The sequence below is a fragment of the Phocoena phocoena genome, chromosome 2 (genome assembly GCF_963924675.1).
Source record: "Phocoena phocoena chromosome 2, mPhoPho1.1, whole genome shotgun sequence".
Taxonomy (NCBI): domain Eukaryota; kingdom Metazoa; phylum Chordata; class Mammalia; order Artiodactyla; family Phocoenidae; genus Phocoena; species Phocoena phocoena.
The window spans coordinates 100,322,702-100,341,937 of record NC_089220.1 but is presented as its reverse complement, the minus strand read 5'-3'; the positions used below and the strand labels follow the sequence as shown (position 1 = coordinate 100,341,937).

The 19,236-nt window shown below is 34.9% G+C and overlaps 1 protein-coding gene across 5 annotated transcripts in view; it reads right to left on the bottom strand.

Annotated features, from left to right (window-relative positions):
* The window catches only part of TCF12 (transcription factor 12), a 379,535-nt gene that overhangs the window by 189,097 nt on the left and 171,202 nt on the right, over nt 1–19,236 (bottom strand). For all 5 annotated transcript variants that reach the window (XM_065900482.1, XM_065900475.1, XM_065900446.1 and 2 more), the window contains one exon: nt 9,628–9,730. In XM_065900482.1, coding sequence (XP_065756554.1) covers nt 9,628–9,730 — 103 coding nt within the window. The remainder of the gene's footprint in view (nt 1–9,627; nt 9,731–19,236) is intronic.

The following is a 19,236-nucleotide window of genomic DNA, read 5'->3' as shown; positions in this document are numbered from 1 at the left end:
GGAATTTCAGATGTACTGCAATGTCCTAAAACTGTTCAGTGCAGCAAGTTTGACCAAAGGAATCAGGGACAGATTTTTTCTAAAGATATAAACAGATACAGAGGATACATATAACAACATGCAAATTATGAGTGCATACATACGTATATCCCTCCAATATCTCTAGGGAAAAGTAAATTACAAACAGACACCTGCTACTATGCCAGTACTTGAAGATGCTTTCTACTAACTTTGTAAAACACCTAAAGATAATACTTACAAACTCTTTTTAGAAGATGCATGTTTGAAATCTTACTGTAAAATGAATTAAAACAAAAGCTTATATTTAATGTGCTCCTATCTTGTCTGAACATACAAGTGTGTATGAGTGCATGCGCACACACACTCACACACCAGGAGTAAAACTGCTTTGCACTTAATGCTGTCACTGAAGGACTGCATAATTTAATTTCCTTGAAACGATTAACCTGCATGAAAGGAAAATAAAAAGTAGATGGGAATTCTTTGGTGCAAGCATATTTCATTTCATGTAAACCTAAGAAGATATTTATAAAAATTATCACATAAATATAGCACTACATTTTCTTAAATCTTCCAGGTAGAAGAGAGCCTTAAATTGAAGACGAATAGCATATCAAATCAGAAATCTCAAACACAAATCATTAAGCCCTGTACATGAAAACATTTAATTATATACTCTATAAACTGCAACAAAAACCCATAATTTACATTTATCTTACCAAAAATGTTCAGATACAAGCTAGAAAATGTTATAATATTTTTATTGCACACATTTTTGGGGATATCCCCCACTTGGGAGTGCAGACTCTTACTAAAGCAACAGTACTTTTCTGATGATTGTGCCATTCTCACATTATCCTCTCATCACAGGTTCTCTCTATACACTCTTCTCCACAGTTATTCTCTGAAGATTTCTCTCTGAAAAGCAGCCGCACTGCCACATTGCCACCAAACTGCCTAATTTTCACCTTTTCCTCTCCTAATGTGGTAGGTTCAATTCACTACAGTTACAGTTTTACATTACTATTTTGCGAAGTAGATTTTTTAAAAATTCCAGATTATAGAAAACTAAGGGAATAACAGGATTTCAGCTGAAGAAAATCTGACATTTGCCTAAAAAAGCAACTATCAGTACCACACTTGAAGACAAAACAACAGGAAAACAACTCACCTAATAAGTAACTTACCATTCTGTATAGAGGCAATGAAGCCCTGGAAATTTTAGAAATAATTCACCACCACCACAACCACCAATCACCACGTCTGGATATTAAAAAAAACAGAAACACAAAACAACCCTGGTACACTCCACAGAATTTCACATATATGATTTATTATCTAATCAAAAAATCGATGTTGCTACCATTTAAAGTTTTTTTTATTGTAAATTATCTAGAACAAGATTGGCCAACTACAGCCTGTAGAGCAAATCCAGGCCACCAACTGTTATTTTTATAGCCCATGAGCTAAGAATAGTTTTTTACATTTTTAAATGGTTATATAAGTACCTACACATACTATCACTGATTTTGCCTTCTGGGCTGCAAACTCTAAACTATTTACTATCCAGCTTTTTGCAAAAAGGTTTGCTAACCCCTGATCTCAGGGATCAGTATAGAAAAATATGTAATATAAATTAATAAAATTTATAAATAAAATGAATTGATTTAATTTTCAGCAAGCTGAAGTGGCCTTGAACTCTACTCTCATTTAATTGTGACTCCCTAGAAATTTCATACAATTTGAGGAGTCTGACAAGCCCCCAGAGGTATTCTCAAAGTGAAAAACAAGTAAGTAATTTAAGAATGACTGTTACATACTTCACCACACTACACCATGCATATGCCAATAACCAAAAATATTTTTCAAGAGAACAGTATTACATAAAAACATAGCCATACATATGAGAAAGCCCCACAATACAGGTAGAACAGCAAATTCTACTATTCTTAAAAACCTTAAATTCCAAAAAACACCACCAAAACAAACCCAACCTGGAAGTCATAGAAAATGTGAGCTATGAAAAACAAAGGCTGAATTTTTAAGAAAAAAAGGAATAAGCTGAGATGTGAAGGTTATTATAAAAATAGTGGATTGACACTCAAATTAAGCAACAGTTTTTACTTAAAATGTGAGGCTTATTAAATAACAGCCACATAGTACAAAGACTATACAACTGAATGGTAACTACCATGAATACCTTCAAACAATAACATTTCTACAATTTAAACCAAAGCAATTTCAAGATATGCTTTCAAATTCTTAAAAAATTCACTTTTATTTTGTGGCTAATTAAAGCTTGCATAAACATTGTGACCACTAACCAACCTAGTACTGAGTCTTCACTTTAAAAGAGGTTCCAGAGTTTTCAAGGTAAAAGGAGTACCAGTCACACCTCTCCCTACTCCCAGTCCTTATGACAATCATATATTTTTCAACACTCCCAATTGAGAATCTCTAAGCTAGATGACCTCTAAGATCCATTCCAGTGCAAATATTCTATGAGAATTTTAGTTAATACTTAAATAGCATTTATTTTTAACAAAATGCTCAGAAAACCTATAGTAAATGATAAAGACATTACTATAACCATAAGCAGTGAATCTGAAATATTACCACATCAAAGACACGGTCTGATAATGCTGCTCTAGGACTTTTCCTAATCAAAATAATGTCCCAAATTCTCAACTGTGTGCCATGGTGTGGTTCTGAGATTATACACATCAAGGAAAACTGTCAGGTTTACAGAAATTCCTTAATGAAAAAAATCATTCTTTTGTTCTCTAGTAACCAAGCAGCCACAGCCCCTGTCATCCACCCTACCATAAAGAGAACTCAGAATATCCTCAGAGTTCACATTCACTTGGTGAGAATCAGACACAAACAATGGGAAGATTCAAGGAAGAACCACATATCAGAGCTGTGCCACTGACCCACTGTAAAACTCTGCAGATCAGTAAAGATTACTGTTGACCACAGAGCATAAACACATGAATGATGATGAACAAATGGACTGGGTAAATAAATAAAAATAAAGGTGATCCTCCTTACATAAGTCCCTGGAGATACCACTTTGCAAGACTGCAGAGTTAAGCCAATGTTGTGGCCTGATGAAAATATTCACTAATGACCAGATAACTTAGAAAAAAATACCAGTGAAATATCACAGATAGTGTGCCTACCTCAGGCCTGAGTCAATGGCAATGTTGGTCAATCTTTTGCTAAATAACCCATAATACAAAGCAAATACAAAAGAAATTCACTGAGAGTTGAATATCATGCAAGAGACTAAAAATTTCACCAAGTCCTTTAAACTTATGTTAAAGAATCATTTAACCAAACACAAAAGCCATTGACAGATTAGGACCTAACTGAATTAGAGTCAGTTAATAACTGAAGAGAAAATCAACAAGGTTCAAATGTGAAGTAAAAGACATTTCTATAATGCCATACAATTTTCTGAAGAAAAAAATACACCAAAAAATTCAACAATTAATTCTTTGTTCATTTAAAATCTAGTAGATTTTATGGTTTTGTTAATATTACTTTCTAATTTTAGCTTTAGTTTTCAAAATAAAGTCCTAAACATTTTTTCCCTCTATCTTCCAAAATCTTGACATCTCTTTGAAGCAATTATTTAATTCTCTTAAATAATTCACGCCAGGACTAATTATTCTTAGATAAAAGGGACCTGAGTCTATACAGGAGTACACCTGAAACTCTGGAACCTCTTTCAAAGTGAGGTTCTACTTTGGTCTCTCCCAGACTGGGTAGAAAAGAAACCATTAGCTCATCTCTGGCTTTCGGGATAGGTTTCAGAAAGAACGGCTATCAAGTCATTTTAACTATGAAAAGAGGCTGCTTTTCAGGCTGAGGAGGCAGGGTAGGGACATGGAAAGAAATGATGTTGTCAGGAACAGAGTATTACAAATAAAATGCATATATGCATTGAAAGAAAACATCCCAAACCACTAAGGAATAAGGTAACCTGTAATATGGTAGCCAGAAAGGACAATGTAAAACAATTTGGAAAGACTGGAGGTAGGACCTGGAAGTAGATAGCAAGAGACAAGAACACCGCACTCTACCCTTTCCCACTTTTCAAATCTCCTCTCTGCCCAATTTGCCTCTCCAGTTTTATATCATTCTCTTAACACTTTCAAGGGGCAAGAGGGGGATCAGATGACAGTGATTGAACCCTTGGATCCACCATGCCTAAAATCAATCTACTCCTAGTCATTTGGGATAAGAAGTCAATAAATACCACTTTTTGTTGAACACAGTTTAAGTTAATTTCTGTTATTTATAAGATATTTTCACACAGTTAGGACAGAATAAAGAGATGGATGGGTACACACGAAGGAGAAAGAAAAAGGTATTCAATAATTCAGACTGGTTAATGAGAGTCTAAGCAGTAGCAAGAGGAAGAAAAAGATATAAAAGCTGTAATGTAGAAAAAGGAGCAAATGAACAAATGGTTGAGGTAAAAAAAAAAAAAAAAAGCAGTGCAGTAGAAGGGGGCTGTGAGCTAAGTTAGAATCAAGAGGGTTAGATCCCTGTTTCCTAATTAACTACTCATTTCAATTTTTTTGGTTTTGGTTTCTTCAATAACTAGGTCTGGTTCACTCAAGTTTTTTCCAGTCCCAACATTTTGTGTTTGTAAGCATCCAAAGATCAGAGAACGTAGATCAATGAATAATAACTCATCCTTCGTTGAGACTTGGGGTTAATAAAACACTGGACAAAGTATGAAGACCTAATCCTTATGAAATACTGTCAAACCAGACAGTAAGCTATACTGTTTCCCCTAAACACAATTATAATCATTTTCATTATCTCATCCATCGAAAGAATTTCTGTACATCAAAGTTAGAGATCTTTTTGAAGGCAGGGTTCTATTACGTTTTGATATCCTGAAAATGGTGATTCTATATTTTTTTGTGACTCTAGGAGATTTCTGGAGTAATCATAAAGTATAGTGTAGGCAGAATCAAGTACACAAAAGAGTTTTCTTTGAAATTTGGTTGTTTGAAATACTGAATATATAGGAAAAAAGTGTACTTGGGTTTAAATTCCCAGACAAGCCCAGAGAAACTTATTTAATCCACAATGAAATGAAAATAAAATGCAGTAGCTGCTAACAGAGGGGGCCCTTTAAACTCGGTCAGGTAAAGAAGGGCAGGGCTGAGCAAACAGACTCCAACAACAATGGCAGGACAGTTGGTTTGTTTATAAGTCAAATACTTACAAAACAGAGGTTTAACAATGCAACAACTGGACTCAACCTGTTAAGATGCCTAAATTATAAAAGTATATCCAGCAGTATTATTAACCTTGTGCTACTTTACATTTCAAAGAACTCTCATATTTTATCTTTTATTTTTCCCTTAACACAACCTACAAACATGTCCCAGGGTGTGTGCTCCACAGAAAACTAGTTTCCCATAGGCTAATGATGCTTTTTTACAAAAAGGCTTCTGTGCATCATCTGATTCTGGAATGTGATGGGCTAAACATAATTAAATAAGCTCCCCACCTTTTTTTCCCAAAGTACAATCCCTTTAATACCCCAAAGTACAATCTCAATCTCTAAGAGGGGGCATGTGATATATAATGCTTTCCAAAGTTATGTCCCTATGGAACTCTTTTTCATAGTCACCCCTCAAAAGCAGTGTCTCCATACGTATAGTTTTGGAAAATGCTGAGCTAGTGCAACCCTGAAGGCGTCATGTAGAAAGAACCAGTGCCTTACACGTCTAATGTGCCTAGTGGAAGAACACTGGGAGTCAGAATACATGGGCTCTACATTCAGTTTTGCCGCTTATTGACTCTGTGACCTCAAGAAAAAACACAATTTTTTTGTACCTTAGTTTTATCATTTGCAAAATATCAATTACAACTCTAGTTGCAGCCTTTTCCAGGGTTGAATAAAAGATATTACATGAGATTATAGAATTATAAAATTCTAGAGCTACAGAAGACCTTTGAGACTATACAGCAATACCTTATCTGAAAGGTGAAGGTTATTTTTCAGGATCTGGATTAAAATCCAGACCTCTTTAACTCTCAGCCCTGTATTTTTTCCTATACCACCACATGTTGCTTCCAGTTTTTAAAAGATACAATACTAGCAAAACATCTCTAGAGGCAACATAGGTCTCAGAAAGGAACACAAATGAAGGTCTCAGAAAAAAGGAAAATTGAAGGTACTATCTTAAGTTTCCCATTGACAATACATGCACACACCACCTAAAATAAGTGAAGCTTTGATAGACATGGAGGAGTAGATAGAGTAGTTTACTCCACAATAACTTGGGAATCAAAGGGAGGCAATTCTATAAAATAACTTGCCTTTTTGTCCAATTAATAAACTACTCCTACCATCACCAAAAATACATCTAATCAACAACAGGTAAAGGAAAGCAAATATTACTGAAATTAATGAAGGGCCCAAGGGTGGAGAAATGCATCAAAGCTGGAAGAGGACAGAAATAAATAAGACTCTTTGGTGATACTACTGCAATTTACTGCTCTTCTCAAAGCTTTGCAGTTTTACTATAATACAGAACTGTTCGATGCTAATTACTTAGTGATGTGCCAAAAGGATGTACTTATTTCACTTGAAACATAAGAAAAACCCCCTTTTCCATATTGACAAATCAACAGGATAATTCTGGAATTCATTAACAAGAAACACTGTTTCAACATGAGTTTTACTTCCCATGTAAAACACTTCAAAATATCTAAATGAATACAGAAGTGCATGTTTCTGTGGCAAACTGTTCATTACTGAATCATTATCAACCCTTGTTAGATAAAATTTCTCATTTTTGCAATGTACAAAATCATTAAAGTATTTAGAGCTCCATCATGAAAGATAGTAGCATTCTACAATCCACTATTTCTTTAGGCAAATATGCTTATTGCTGAACACAATACGAAAAATAACAACATTCCCTAGACACACAATTCCACCCCCCCTTAGATGGTGTTTTTATATGTTGACAGCAATGATGAAACATGTTACAGCTTTCCAGTTAGCTTTAACTGTTTCTGAGCACTCATCATTCACAGAATCACTCTGAAGTTTTTACCTATTATGACAACTAGGTATCAGTAGTTCCAAATGCTGCTAATACTGCCATGCACATCTCAGTCCTGCTTTAACAATGCAGGTTTTTAGCCTGAAAACTCCCCTAAATTATCAAATGGCTAACAAAGTTAATCTAACCACCGTAACTCTACTGAGTGCTATAAACCCATATTTGGGGGTATCTAACAGTTCAATTACGTCAAGTCACATCAAGTGGGACTGCCTGTTGCTGTATGGAGGTGCTCCACAATTTAAAGGACATTCATTTCCAAAAGCTAGCTATTGTCATGCAGATTACTTAGACTCAACTGTTAGATATCTCATTTGATCATTTGTACTGAAAATAAAAGGAAGGAAGTGTAGTAAATCAGATATTCCCAAAACCAGTGAAATCCTTTTGAACAATATCTGCCTAATCTTCTTCAGGGTCATTTTCCCCTTTCTTATAGGTAAATTAACATTTTTAAGATTAGGTAGTTAAAACATACAATGAATATGTATAGCTGCACCTGGTTAAATGCACAATGTAGTTCAGATGAATGCAGATTTTTCTCATTTGTACTGTGAAGGGATCAATCTGTTTATAAACCTGAGTTTTTTTATTTCAAGACTTATTTTAGATGCTGATTTTATACATAGGGTATGGATGATCACTGAAAGTATTCTAATAATTATCTGTAAACTGAAGAAACTAACAAGCACATGTTCATAATTGCTCCAACTAAGAAAATGTTACCTCAAACTGAATTACAGAAATATTTTTAGTCAACAGCTACTCAGAGCAAGTGACTGACATGCATACTTCTTAGAATTCATTTATTTCCCACACTTACCCCACAATTTTAACAGTCACCATGGCTCAAAGCTGCACTAATGATGCAATTCTACTGAACTTAAGAGTCATCTCTGTAAGCTAATAAAGGTAAGAACATAAATATAAAAAAGGGCAATTTCTGATTTTTCACAATTCAGTTATATCTTCAATTAAGAAAGCTTAGTTCAATCTGAAATTACAAAAACATTGACTATAGTTTGCTCTACCATATTTACCATAAATTAAACGCTACTTGGGGAAAAGTTATACTACAAAAGGAAACCATCTGGAGTGTCACATCTACTTTACTTTTATAGTAAGCTTGATAGAAAATTTAGAAGATAGATTAGGAAGTTTTCCCTGGCCAAATGCACGGATAATTATTTTGTTCTATATTTAATTCTGATTTTTACCTGGAATGATAATATATTTAATACCAGGATTTTCATTTTCACTTTCATTTATGTTGAAACAAATTGTCATTTTAAACACGAGTTTTATTTTTACTCTTGTGTCATACTCAATGATTCTGGCTTCAAAGTGGTGACTGCCTTAGGCAAAATCCACACTGAAATATCAGAATCTGTCTCCTCAATACTTTATGGAGGGTAAGGGAAATAAAGAATGTGCTAAACAAAACCATTTATAAAGAAACTGCAGACCACCAGGATTTTGGATTTGGGTAATCCACTTAGATTAGCATGGCTGTCTCTTAAAAGGACAATTCTAAGATCACAATATAGGTCATGTCCTTAAGAAGTAAAGTAATGAAATCAATGTCAGTTACACAAACCTTCCATATTAACATGACGCCACTGACAACCAGTAAGACAGATTAAATAAAGCTTTTGTAATGTGCTCAGCCCCAGCATAAACAAGAAGGAAAAATAATGTCATAAAACAGATTCTTTTGAATCAGGTTCTGAAAAAAGGTAAAATTCTCGCTTAATGAAAGAGTGGCATCCAAACTGGGGGGAAAAAATTGGGGGCTTATCATTTCAGATTGAATAGCTATAAACTTTGATACGAGAAAGCGAGAGGGCAGGGGGAGAGAGGAAGGGAGGGCTGGTTTGCAGTGAGTAGGGGGAGATATAGAGAATGGCTAACCTTAAAGGTTTTGCCAAAAATAATAATCAGGTTTAGGTGGTAGGTAATGTCATTCAAAGTACAACTTTACTACAGCAGAAGAAAAATTTTTAAATCCCCAATAAGAACCCAAGTGCTTAAAACAAATGCTGCAATACTTAAATATACTATTATGTTTTGATCAAACAGTGTCAAAAGAAATACTGCCCAAAATGAGTAAAATTTGCCTAAAATCACTGCTGTCATATTTTTAATTACCACATATATACAACTGTTAAGACAAATAGTAAATTACAAACAAATGTCTCTGAAATGCTTCCCTGCCCAGAAAGCAGAAAACATAATGCTTGATGGCACAGACACTGCCAAAAGTAACAGATAAAACACTGCTGCTTCCTTTTTGATAGCAATGACAATAATGCTCTAATAGAAGGAACCACATTTCTGAATGCTTGCCCCTCAAACTTAGCTGAACAAAGAAAGCCCAGATGCCCCTAGAAACTTAGGAACTTTCTTCTACATACTTAGGTGTCCATCCTGGACAAGGAGATAAAAAATGTCTCTGACCAAAGAGGCTCTGTGAAGACTACTTGCAGAGAAATTACCAACTTACCCATTAGATTTGAGTTCATGAAAGGTGTTGGGGACAAGCCTTCATGGGCCCCTAATCGACTGTCATTCAAGTGATCACTGTAATGAGGGCTGTCTGTAAAACCCTAGAGAAAAAAAAAAAAAAAGACCGGAGTATTAAAGAGATTATTTGGCAGTCGTGCTAATTGAGCATAATGACACTCATCTAATTAATATACAGACTTACAAATGGTCATTCCTAACCAAGTTTCTGGTTCATTACTTGAAAAACTAAACAGAAGTGCTGCTTTTATTCCTTTTAAGATATTAAAGTCAAAAAATGTCTTTATAGATTAAAAAAAAATTAGCCCCACAATCTCTTTACAGACAAAAGTAAAGTTCTAAAAGGATGAACTAAGAAAATATATTTCTGAGTTACAATAAATTAGGAAAATGTTTATCTGTATCCTCCTTTCTCTGCCTCCATACCCTATCAATAAAGGGTTGGGCAATTATAAGATTTACTTAAAATATTTTTAAAAATCGACAATCAATATACTAGAAATGAATCCTTTCCTAAATGGCAAACAAATATTTAGCAAAAGAAGATCTGCTTATACTCCTTTTAATACTAGTATAACAAAATATACTCCTATAGAAACTGAGCCATGTAAAAAAGAAAACACAAAGATAGTTAATTTAAATTCTTAAGAATCTAAAAAATGAAATTGCAAACACCATGAAAATAATAAAGCTAATGTTATTATTTCACAATAGCTGTTATTAAATTTATCCTTATAACTTAAAACATGTTTTTTAAAAGTGAAGGAGCCTAAAAGACATGAAAGTTCACAAATACAATAAGTGTTACAAAAAGCTCAGTGGATAAAAGCTGTTCTGGTTCTCAGACTCTTATACATGCTAAATACAGCATCACCTCCAAAATCATATAGTTTCTAAACAAGGCTTTGAACCCCTAGTTAATTAAAACTGAGGTGGTACCCACCCTTTTGCCAACTTAAAACGATTTTAGTAAAGATCAGAAAATCTTACAAGAGGCCCAAACAAGAACAAAAACTGACTGCCCTGGCTTACAGAAACCACCCAGAATCCTCTGGGACTATAAAATCATCAATCAGCGAACATTTATCATTACCCAGACTGCAGGCTAACATTCAAGAAGACATTAATGGGGCTGAAACAGGCCTCACTATCTTTGCAGGCATGCTGTCAGTTCAACCAAAGGGCTAGGAATTGAGGGCTAAATAACTGTCAAATCATTACAACTGCTTGGGGATGCATGTCACAACACCTTCTGCTGTTCTGTTTTAAAACTAATCTGCTGGGAGTGCTAACTCCCAAATGAATCTTTGTTTCATTTTTATCTACTTTTAGAATCACTGATACACATGTGACAGACACTCAAGAAGAATCTTGGTGACACTCACAACTTGGTTATGACCACAAGGGTGTCCTCTGGTAACCACAACCATAGCCCTGTCTGTCACAGCCACACGCAGCAAGAGCTATATACAAAATAGAATGGCTCCCAGCTAAAGTCACTCCTTGGAGTTTACCTCTGTTGCTTAAAATTGAACACCCTTGAGGTGCTAAGTGACATCCTACTATCTCACATTCACCTGGGTGTTTCTCTCTGCCACTCCCTCCCACTGCCATTCTTAGGCATAGAGTCAAAAGAAGACATTGAAACCTACGAAAAAACCTCACTGAAATATTGTTTATCATTATTAAACAACAGTATTGCTCTTGAAAAAGGCAAACATAAATGCATTTGTAGGTCAGCCATGTTGTTCACACTTTATTTGAATGTTAAAGGATAATAAAAGATTAATTTTGCATGTTCTCAATTCTCTTCATCCTTGAAGTGCAATAAGAACTTTTTTCTTTCATGACTATGAAAATAAAAACATTTAAAACTATTTCTTAAAGCACAAGTATATAAATAAATATTATATAATAATACAAATAAATCTAAGTTTCAGGGTATCATCAAATAATTGTACACACATAGTGGATTAACTTCACATATAACATATATCACAGTAAGCACAGAGAAGATCTATCTCTAAGCCCCTATTAATATGTGCTCAGAAAACAGAACAATTATTTTTCTATGAACCATACACAAATAATAGTAAGTACTATCTCTTATCCATTTGCAACCACATACAGCAACGTACAGTATAGAATTTACTACATTATTTCCTAGTCAATAATAAAATCTGGGATTGTCATATTGTACCACAGAGGAATCTATAAACCTGTGTCATCACATACAAGCAAGATTTGAATATGGGCCCTCAATATCTATTTACTCATAAATTATATACTATTAACCAATATAACAAATTTCAGTAAGTCATAATTTCGTTCATGTAAGATAAAAATTAAATAGAAATTTGAGTATTTTTTCCCACACCTCAAAGTGCACAAAATTCTTTTGAAAAGTCACAGCCTAAAAGATAAGACAGGAACAGTTCTTCATCCACAGATGCAAACTGATGCTGGAGGATGGAACAATGAAACTGGACTCAAAAATGTTTGTCATAGTTTCAGGGACTTCCCTGGTGGTCCAGTGGTTAAGAATCCGCCTTCCAATGCAGGTGGCATGGGTTCGATCTCTGCTCAGGGAACTAAGATCCCACACGCCGCGGGACAACGAAGCCCTCACCGTAACTACTGAGCCCACGTGCCACAACTACTGAGGCTGTGCGCTGTGGAGCCCACGTGATACAACTAGAGAGCCCATGCACCACAACTAGAGAGAAGCCTGCACACCACAAGGAAGAGCCCTCACGCCACCACGAAAGATCCTGCACGCCGCAACGAAGATCCTGCATGCCACAACTAACACCCGACGCAGCCAAACAAACAAAGTTTGTCATAGTTTCAGATCTAATGTGTGCCAAAACCTCACTTAAAAAACTGGGACTGGCTATTGTTTGAGATTATTCTTATCACTGCTTCCTCATAATAGAAGTGATACCCACCCAGAATATAACTTTTGATGAACCAGGATGAATAGTTACAAAGTAATTTATACACATTTAAATAAGATCAGCTCAGAAAAGTACACAGGTTATTTATCAGTCAGCATGTTAACTGTGTCAACTAGCGAGATGATACCTACAACAGTGTTTTGCAAACTTCAGTGTTCATATCCACTGACTAGAGATTTTGTTAAAATTCAGATTAAGAAGCATAAGGTCTTGAGTGGGGCCTTAGACTCTGCATTTCTAACCAACAGGTGATGGTGATGCTACTGGCCCATGCACCACACTTCTAGCAGCAAGAACCTAGACAACCTGGAAATTAAAATGTTTTTCATATATGGAAAGGAAAAACTCAAGTCTACATAGGTGATAGCTGAGTTCTCCGCTTCCCCCCCAACCAGAACCCCCAACATTAAAACACCAGAAGTATCAGGTAAGTATAAATTAGGGAGAAATACCACCATTAACAAACAATCTAAAGCAATTAGAATAACAAAATGTTTTTATATATGCAGGTAAGTATTCATCCATCTAGTTTTAAGTAGAAGGCAGATGTCAAATAGAGCTTGAATGAAAGAAATGGGTTGGCTAAACCAGAGTTTAAACAGCAGACCCCTTAAGTACCACATACAGTTAAGCAAAGAGCATAGATGTCCATAAGTCGGAAAGGCAAAAAGGCATAATGCAGAATGGAGTTGACAGAAGAGCAAGGAAGGAAGCAGAATAATGCAATGACTAGCTCGAGTATCAAATGGCAGGAGAAAATGAGCAGGAGGTGATTGGCCTGAGGGAGGGGTTGGAGTAACAAGAAAGGAACAAAAGCCAAGCAAGCAATTGTTAAAATGAAGCCCAAGGAGATCATTCAGCGGTATTGATAAGTGAATGCTATTTCAATTCTGGAATATAAAGAAAGTAAACCAGGAATTCCCTGACGGTCCAGTAGTTAGGACTCCGAGCTTCCACTGCAGTGGGCACAGGTTTGATCCCTGGTCGGGGAACTGAGATTCTGCATGCAGCATGGCCAAAAATAAAAAAATAAAAATAAACAATAAAAAAAATAAAGTGCACAGCTGGCTTTTTAAAAAAAGGGAAGTAAACCAATGAGATCATTAAATACAGAACTATCATGGTGCACAGTTTAAACTGATAAAGCATTACCATGGTAATAAAAGGAGTCAAACCTGATCCCCTGGAGCTCCATATTAAGATCCTGAATTCTGGAAAATGGTTTTACCATGAAAATAGCTGCTAATAAAAATGAGATTTTCATACATGAGAGATGATAAACACTACATTATGAAGGACAGAGCAATACTATCAGATTCATCTATCATAGTAGCTTTTTAGCCAAAGTATGCTGCTAAGCACAAAAGTATTTCCAAATAACCCTAAAAAATTACTGCTCTTGTCTTACAATAAAAATGGAAAGTACTCAAAAGTGCTTTTTTTATCAGTGATTTTATAACTGATAAAATCAGTTGATACACAGAGTTTACAAAAACTGTTCAATTCTACATTTAATATCTAAATGACAATTTAATTTGCAATTCTTAAATACTCCCACCTATGAATACATAACACTTCATAAAAGCTTCGATATTACGAAATATGTTCTATAAAATGTATTTCATACTTTTCTCTACGTTCATTTTACGGTACAGAATTTAGAAACTTTAATCCTTGCTACAATATGACAACAGACTCTAATCAATCAAAGCTGTTACCATTTTTAAACTAATTTACACTGCACATTATCAATCCAATCTTTTGTTCTATCAAAAACAAAACAAAACAAAAGCACCTAGTATTATTTACATAATAGTGCTCTCCTCTTGTTTGTCTCCTCAAAATTACAGTAACTTTTTTTGTTGCCTAATTCTTTAAATAGCTTTTAAAAAATTATTTCACCCAACCAATAAATATGGCATAATCACCAGAGAATGCTCCGAAGTTGAGAAAAGACATGTTTTTTCTAACCTATGTGGCTATTTCTTTGTTTGAAAACCCCTGTCTAATTCTATTTTAAAATATTCTTTACAATTCTTTTCAATAGCTAAAAAGGGATGGGGAGAAAGGCTCTTTCAATAAAGATTTACTTTCTCAGAAACACTTTCCCTGACCCTACCAAATTGGGTGAACTCACTCTGAGCTCCCATAGCAGCAGGCATTTCCATCATGTCACTGCTCACACTTACTGAAATTACCTATTTAATTATCCATTTAAATTATACCATAATTATCTATTATAATTGCACAATACAGTATAGTGGATAAATGTGGAATTTTTGGAGCCAGACTGGCAGGCCTGAACTCCATCTTTGCCACATACTAGCTGTGTGACTTGAGGCAAAGGAACATTTCTTGCCTCAGTTTCCTTATCTGTAAAACAGGGATAATAATAATAATACAATATTTATCTCAAAGGTTGTTGTAAGGACTAAATGAGTTATTGTATGTAGTAGCAATTGGAAAAGTACCTGGCAAATAGTAAGCACACAATATATCCTAGCCATTACTATCATCTCAGACTGTTATGTCTTACAAATTCTGCAAAGTCAGGCACCATGTCTCTTTTTCTCAAATCCTCAGAACAAATGACAGATGGATGGGAGGTTTCAGCTGCTAAATCCTTAAAATGCTGCAAAGCTTCAGATATAAAGGTTCAATTAATATTTCCATAGAACACCCAATAACTAGCAGAAAGAAAGTTAGTAAGGCGCTAGCTGATCTAACGGGACTGAACAAATAACCACAGATTTTTGGTATTCAAAGGGCCACAGATTTCACACCAAATAGTGAAGTCCTATAGCTTCGAAGTGGTCAAAGCTAGTAGAGAGTCAGCCAATAGCCATAAGCTGCCAGAAAGCTCTGAATGAGGCCTAATATAAATGAGTGGTCACACTTAGAAGTAAAACGAAAATAAAAATACGTAGAAATAACAAATGAAGTTTAAAAGAGAAAAAAAAGTGTCCTTATTGTATTTCTTTATTTACCTATGACAGATTAGCAAAATAAATGTCTAGATAAATAAAGTTATAGCTCTTAAACAAATTCTTTTAAGTGTCTCTCTCAGTTAAATACACCGATGAGGGACTTCCCTGGTGGCACAGTGGTTAAGAATCCGCCTGCCAATGCAGGGGACATGAGTTTGATACCTGGTCCGGGGAGATCCCACATGTGGCAGAGCAACTAAGCCCGTGCTCCACAACTACTGAGCCTGCGCTCTAAAGCCCATGAGCCACAACTACTGAGCCCACGTACCACAACTACTGAAGCCCGCGGGCCTAGAGCCTGTGCTCCGCAACAAGAGAAGCCACCACAATGAAAAGTACGTGCACCGCAATGAAGAGGAGCCCCGGCTTGCCGCAACTAGAGAAAGCCTGCACGCAGCAACGAAGACCCAACGCAGCCAAAAATATAAATAAATAAATAATACACCTATGAAAAAGACAAGTGAGTTGATCTAATCACAATAGTTTGTTACCTGAAATCAGGAACTGTGTCTATATCACTCATTACTCTTATCACTAGTGACAAGTATGTTAACAAGCACATAGTATGTGACTAGTAAAATCTGTTAATTTAATGAATGAATTGAAAATGAACAATGCTCTGCATTAATGAATCAGGTCTACATATGAAAGAGCAACTTAATATTCAATATGTTAAGGTTCTGTTACCCTTAAATAGGTCAGGTGCTAAAACATAATAAATTTTCTTGATAGATCTGGATTTTGTCATGGAGATCCACAAGTTCCTAAAAGGCAACAATGTTTCATTCCTTTTTATCATTCCAAAAAAGACCAGCACAGAACTCTGTATACACCTAAGAGCTTAAGTTTTTCTTGAGAGGATGAACAACCTCTATAGATAACTTTTTATTTATGAACACTAGGAAGTGGTTTCGCAGAATTACTATAACCCCAGACTGAACAGCAAGTCTTGAATTACCATGGGTGGGAGGACAGGAAGAATCAAAATCTTTTAGAGGTGGAAGGGATGCTCAGAAAACATGATGGATACATGAAATACTGCTTAGTACAAGTGCATAAAAATACTTTTAAACATGAGATTCCAAAGGATCATCTAAAAAAGTTCACTCAGATTCAGTTCTAAGTTGAGCCAACCATATTCACAAATTTATCCAAGTAACTGCTAATATCATCTGTTAGATGCAATCAGACTTAATTCTGGCAGACTTTTTCTATATTATAGGTCTCCATCTTCTAGAGTATTCAATTCTATATTCTCTTTATGTTTAAATAAAAACTTACAAGAAGAGTATGTCTTTGGAATTCATTTACAATCCTCCTTACAGATTTTCAATATTAATTTCTCCAGCAATGACATCAAAATCATAAATCCATTAACACATGATACATAAAAAGTAAAAACATTCTTCTACTACAAGTACAAAAGGAAGTAAAATAAATTATTTTATTTCAAAATTATTAACCCATCTATACTGTAACTATTTTCTATATAAAATTCAAGGATAAAAATGTAAATCAGTAATAATGCTGCAACTTCAGTTTGTAAGGTTATGAATCAGCAGTACCAGAAGGACTGATGTTTGGAAGAACACAGGAAAACAACACTTGATTTAAAAAAATTTTACCCCAAGTATTATCTGGTTCTCCCCAAAACTAGACACTAAATTCAGACAAGAAACATAATATTTTTTGATGGTTTCTAATATATAGATTTTTGCCTTCTTCCCATTAACTGGTAAAACTTACAGAGGCTAATAAGTTCCTTCCAGTTCAGGAACTGATGATCCATTTAGAACAAGAATTTAAAATAGTGAAAAGTAAACTCAATTAGAAAATTATCTATCTTAAAAAAGTATACTATGAAATACAGTGTACTATACAGAAAACTTGGAGGAAACCTTGCTGTGAGTTTAGTTTACTCCTAAACAAACATACTGACTTTACACTTGGCTGCAAAAGCTTTATTAAAAGGTCATGTTAATATATAGTTTTTTTAAAAAAAAATTCCATGTATTTTCTAAAGGAGAAAAATAAGTCATGAGGCAAAGGATAAAAAAAGTGCATTTCTCGTGTTAGTTTAGAACTGCACATGATTAAAAATCTTCACTAATGCTTTTGTCTTCTAATTAGAATTCATAGGAGTGTTTACAAAACAATACTGAACATGTTTTAAATCACATAACTTAAAATCACTCACGGATTCTTTAACACGTCCTTCCTTTCTAATAAATTTCTGATACTCTCTGTCAGTCCTTCTCAAAGTACAGTTTGTGGACTGATGTTGGACCAAGAATGGTTTGTTATCAAACAACACAAAGGTAAACAAAGAGAACAAGCTTTTGGCAATGGTTTAAGGTAATTTGGCAGACAAATTTTGTTTACTGTATATAATAATAAAAAACTAGAGATTGTATTTTATAACAATTGTATTTTTTAACTACCTTAAAAATTGTACTATAAAATGTAGTGCAGCATATATAAAATGTTTAAGAAAACCTGTTAGTTTAGTTTATTCCTAAACTAACATCCTGACTACACATATAAAAGGTTTATTAAAAGATTACAAAACTAACTCAAAATGGATTAAACACTTGAACATAAGACCTGAGACCATAAAACTCATAGAAGAAAGCATAGGTGGTAAGCTCCTTGACACTGGTTTTGGTGATAATTTTGGGCGTTTGACACTAAAAGCAAAAATAAACAAGTGGTGAAACTATACCAAACTAAAAAGCTTCTGCACAAAGCAAAGGAAACTGTCAACAAAATGAAAAGGCAACCTATAAAGTGGGAGAAAATATTGGCACATCATATATCTGATAAGGAGTTAATATCATCTAAAGAACTCATACAGCTAAACTGTAAAAAAAAAAAAACCCCAAACCCACAAGCAATCTATTAAAAAATGGGCAGAGGATGTGAAAGAATACAGATGGCCAACAGGGACATGAAAAAGTGCTCAACATCACTAATTATTGGGGAAATGCAAATCAAACCCACAATGAGGTTATCACCTCACACCTGTTAGAATGGCTGAAGACAAGAAATAACAAGTGCTGGCAAGGATGTGGGGAAAAGGGAACCCTTGTGCACTGGTGATGGGATTGTAAACTGGTGCAGCCACTATGGAAAACAGTATGGCGGTTCCTCAAAAAAAATTAAAAATAAAACTAACATATGATCCTACAATTCCACTTCTGGGTATTTACCTGAAGGAAATGAAAACACTAACTTGAAAAGATACACATACCTCCATGTTCACTGCAGCATTATATACAATACCAAGACATGGAAGCAACCTAAGTGTCCATGGATGGATGGGATGGATAGATGAAGAAAATGTGGTATGTATGTATGCATATATATATATACAATGGAATACTATTCAGCCATATAAAAGGAAGGAAATTTTGCCATTTTCAACAACATGGATGGTCCTTGAGGGCATTATGCTAAGTGAAGTAAGTCAGAGAAAGACAAATACCTAATGATTTCACTCATACGTGGAATCTTAAAACAAACAACCAGAGCTCACAGATACAGAGAATAGACTGGTGGTTGCTAGAGGCGAGTGGGCAAAACTGGTGAAACCTGTTAGTTTAGCTTACTCCTAAACAAACATACTGACTTTACACTTGTCTGAGT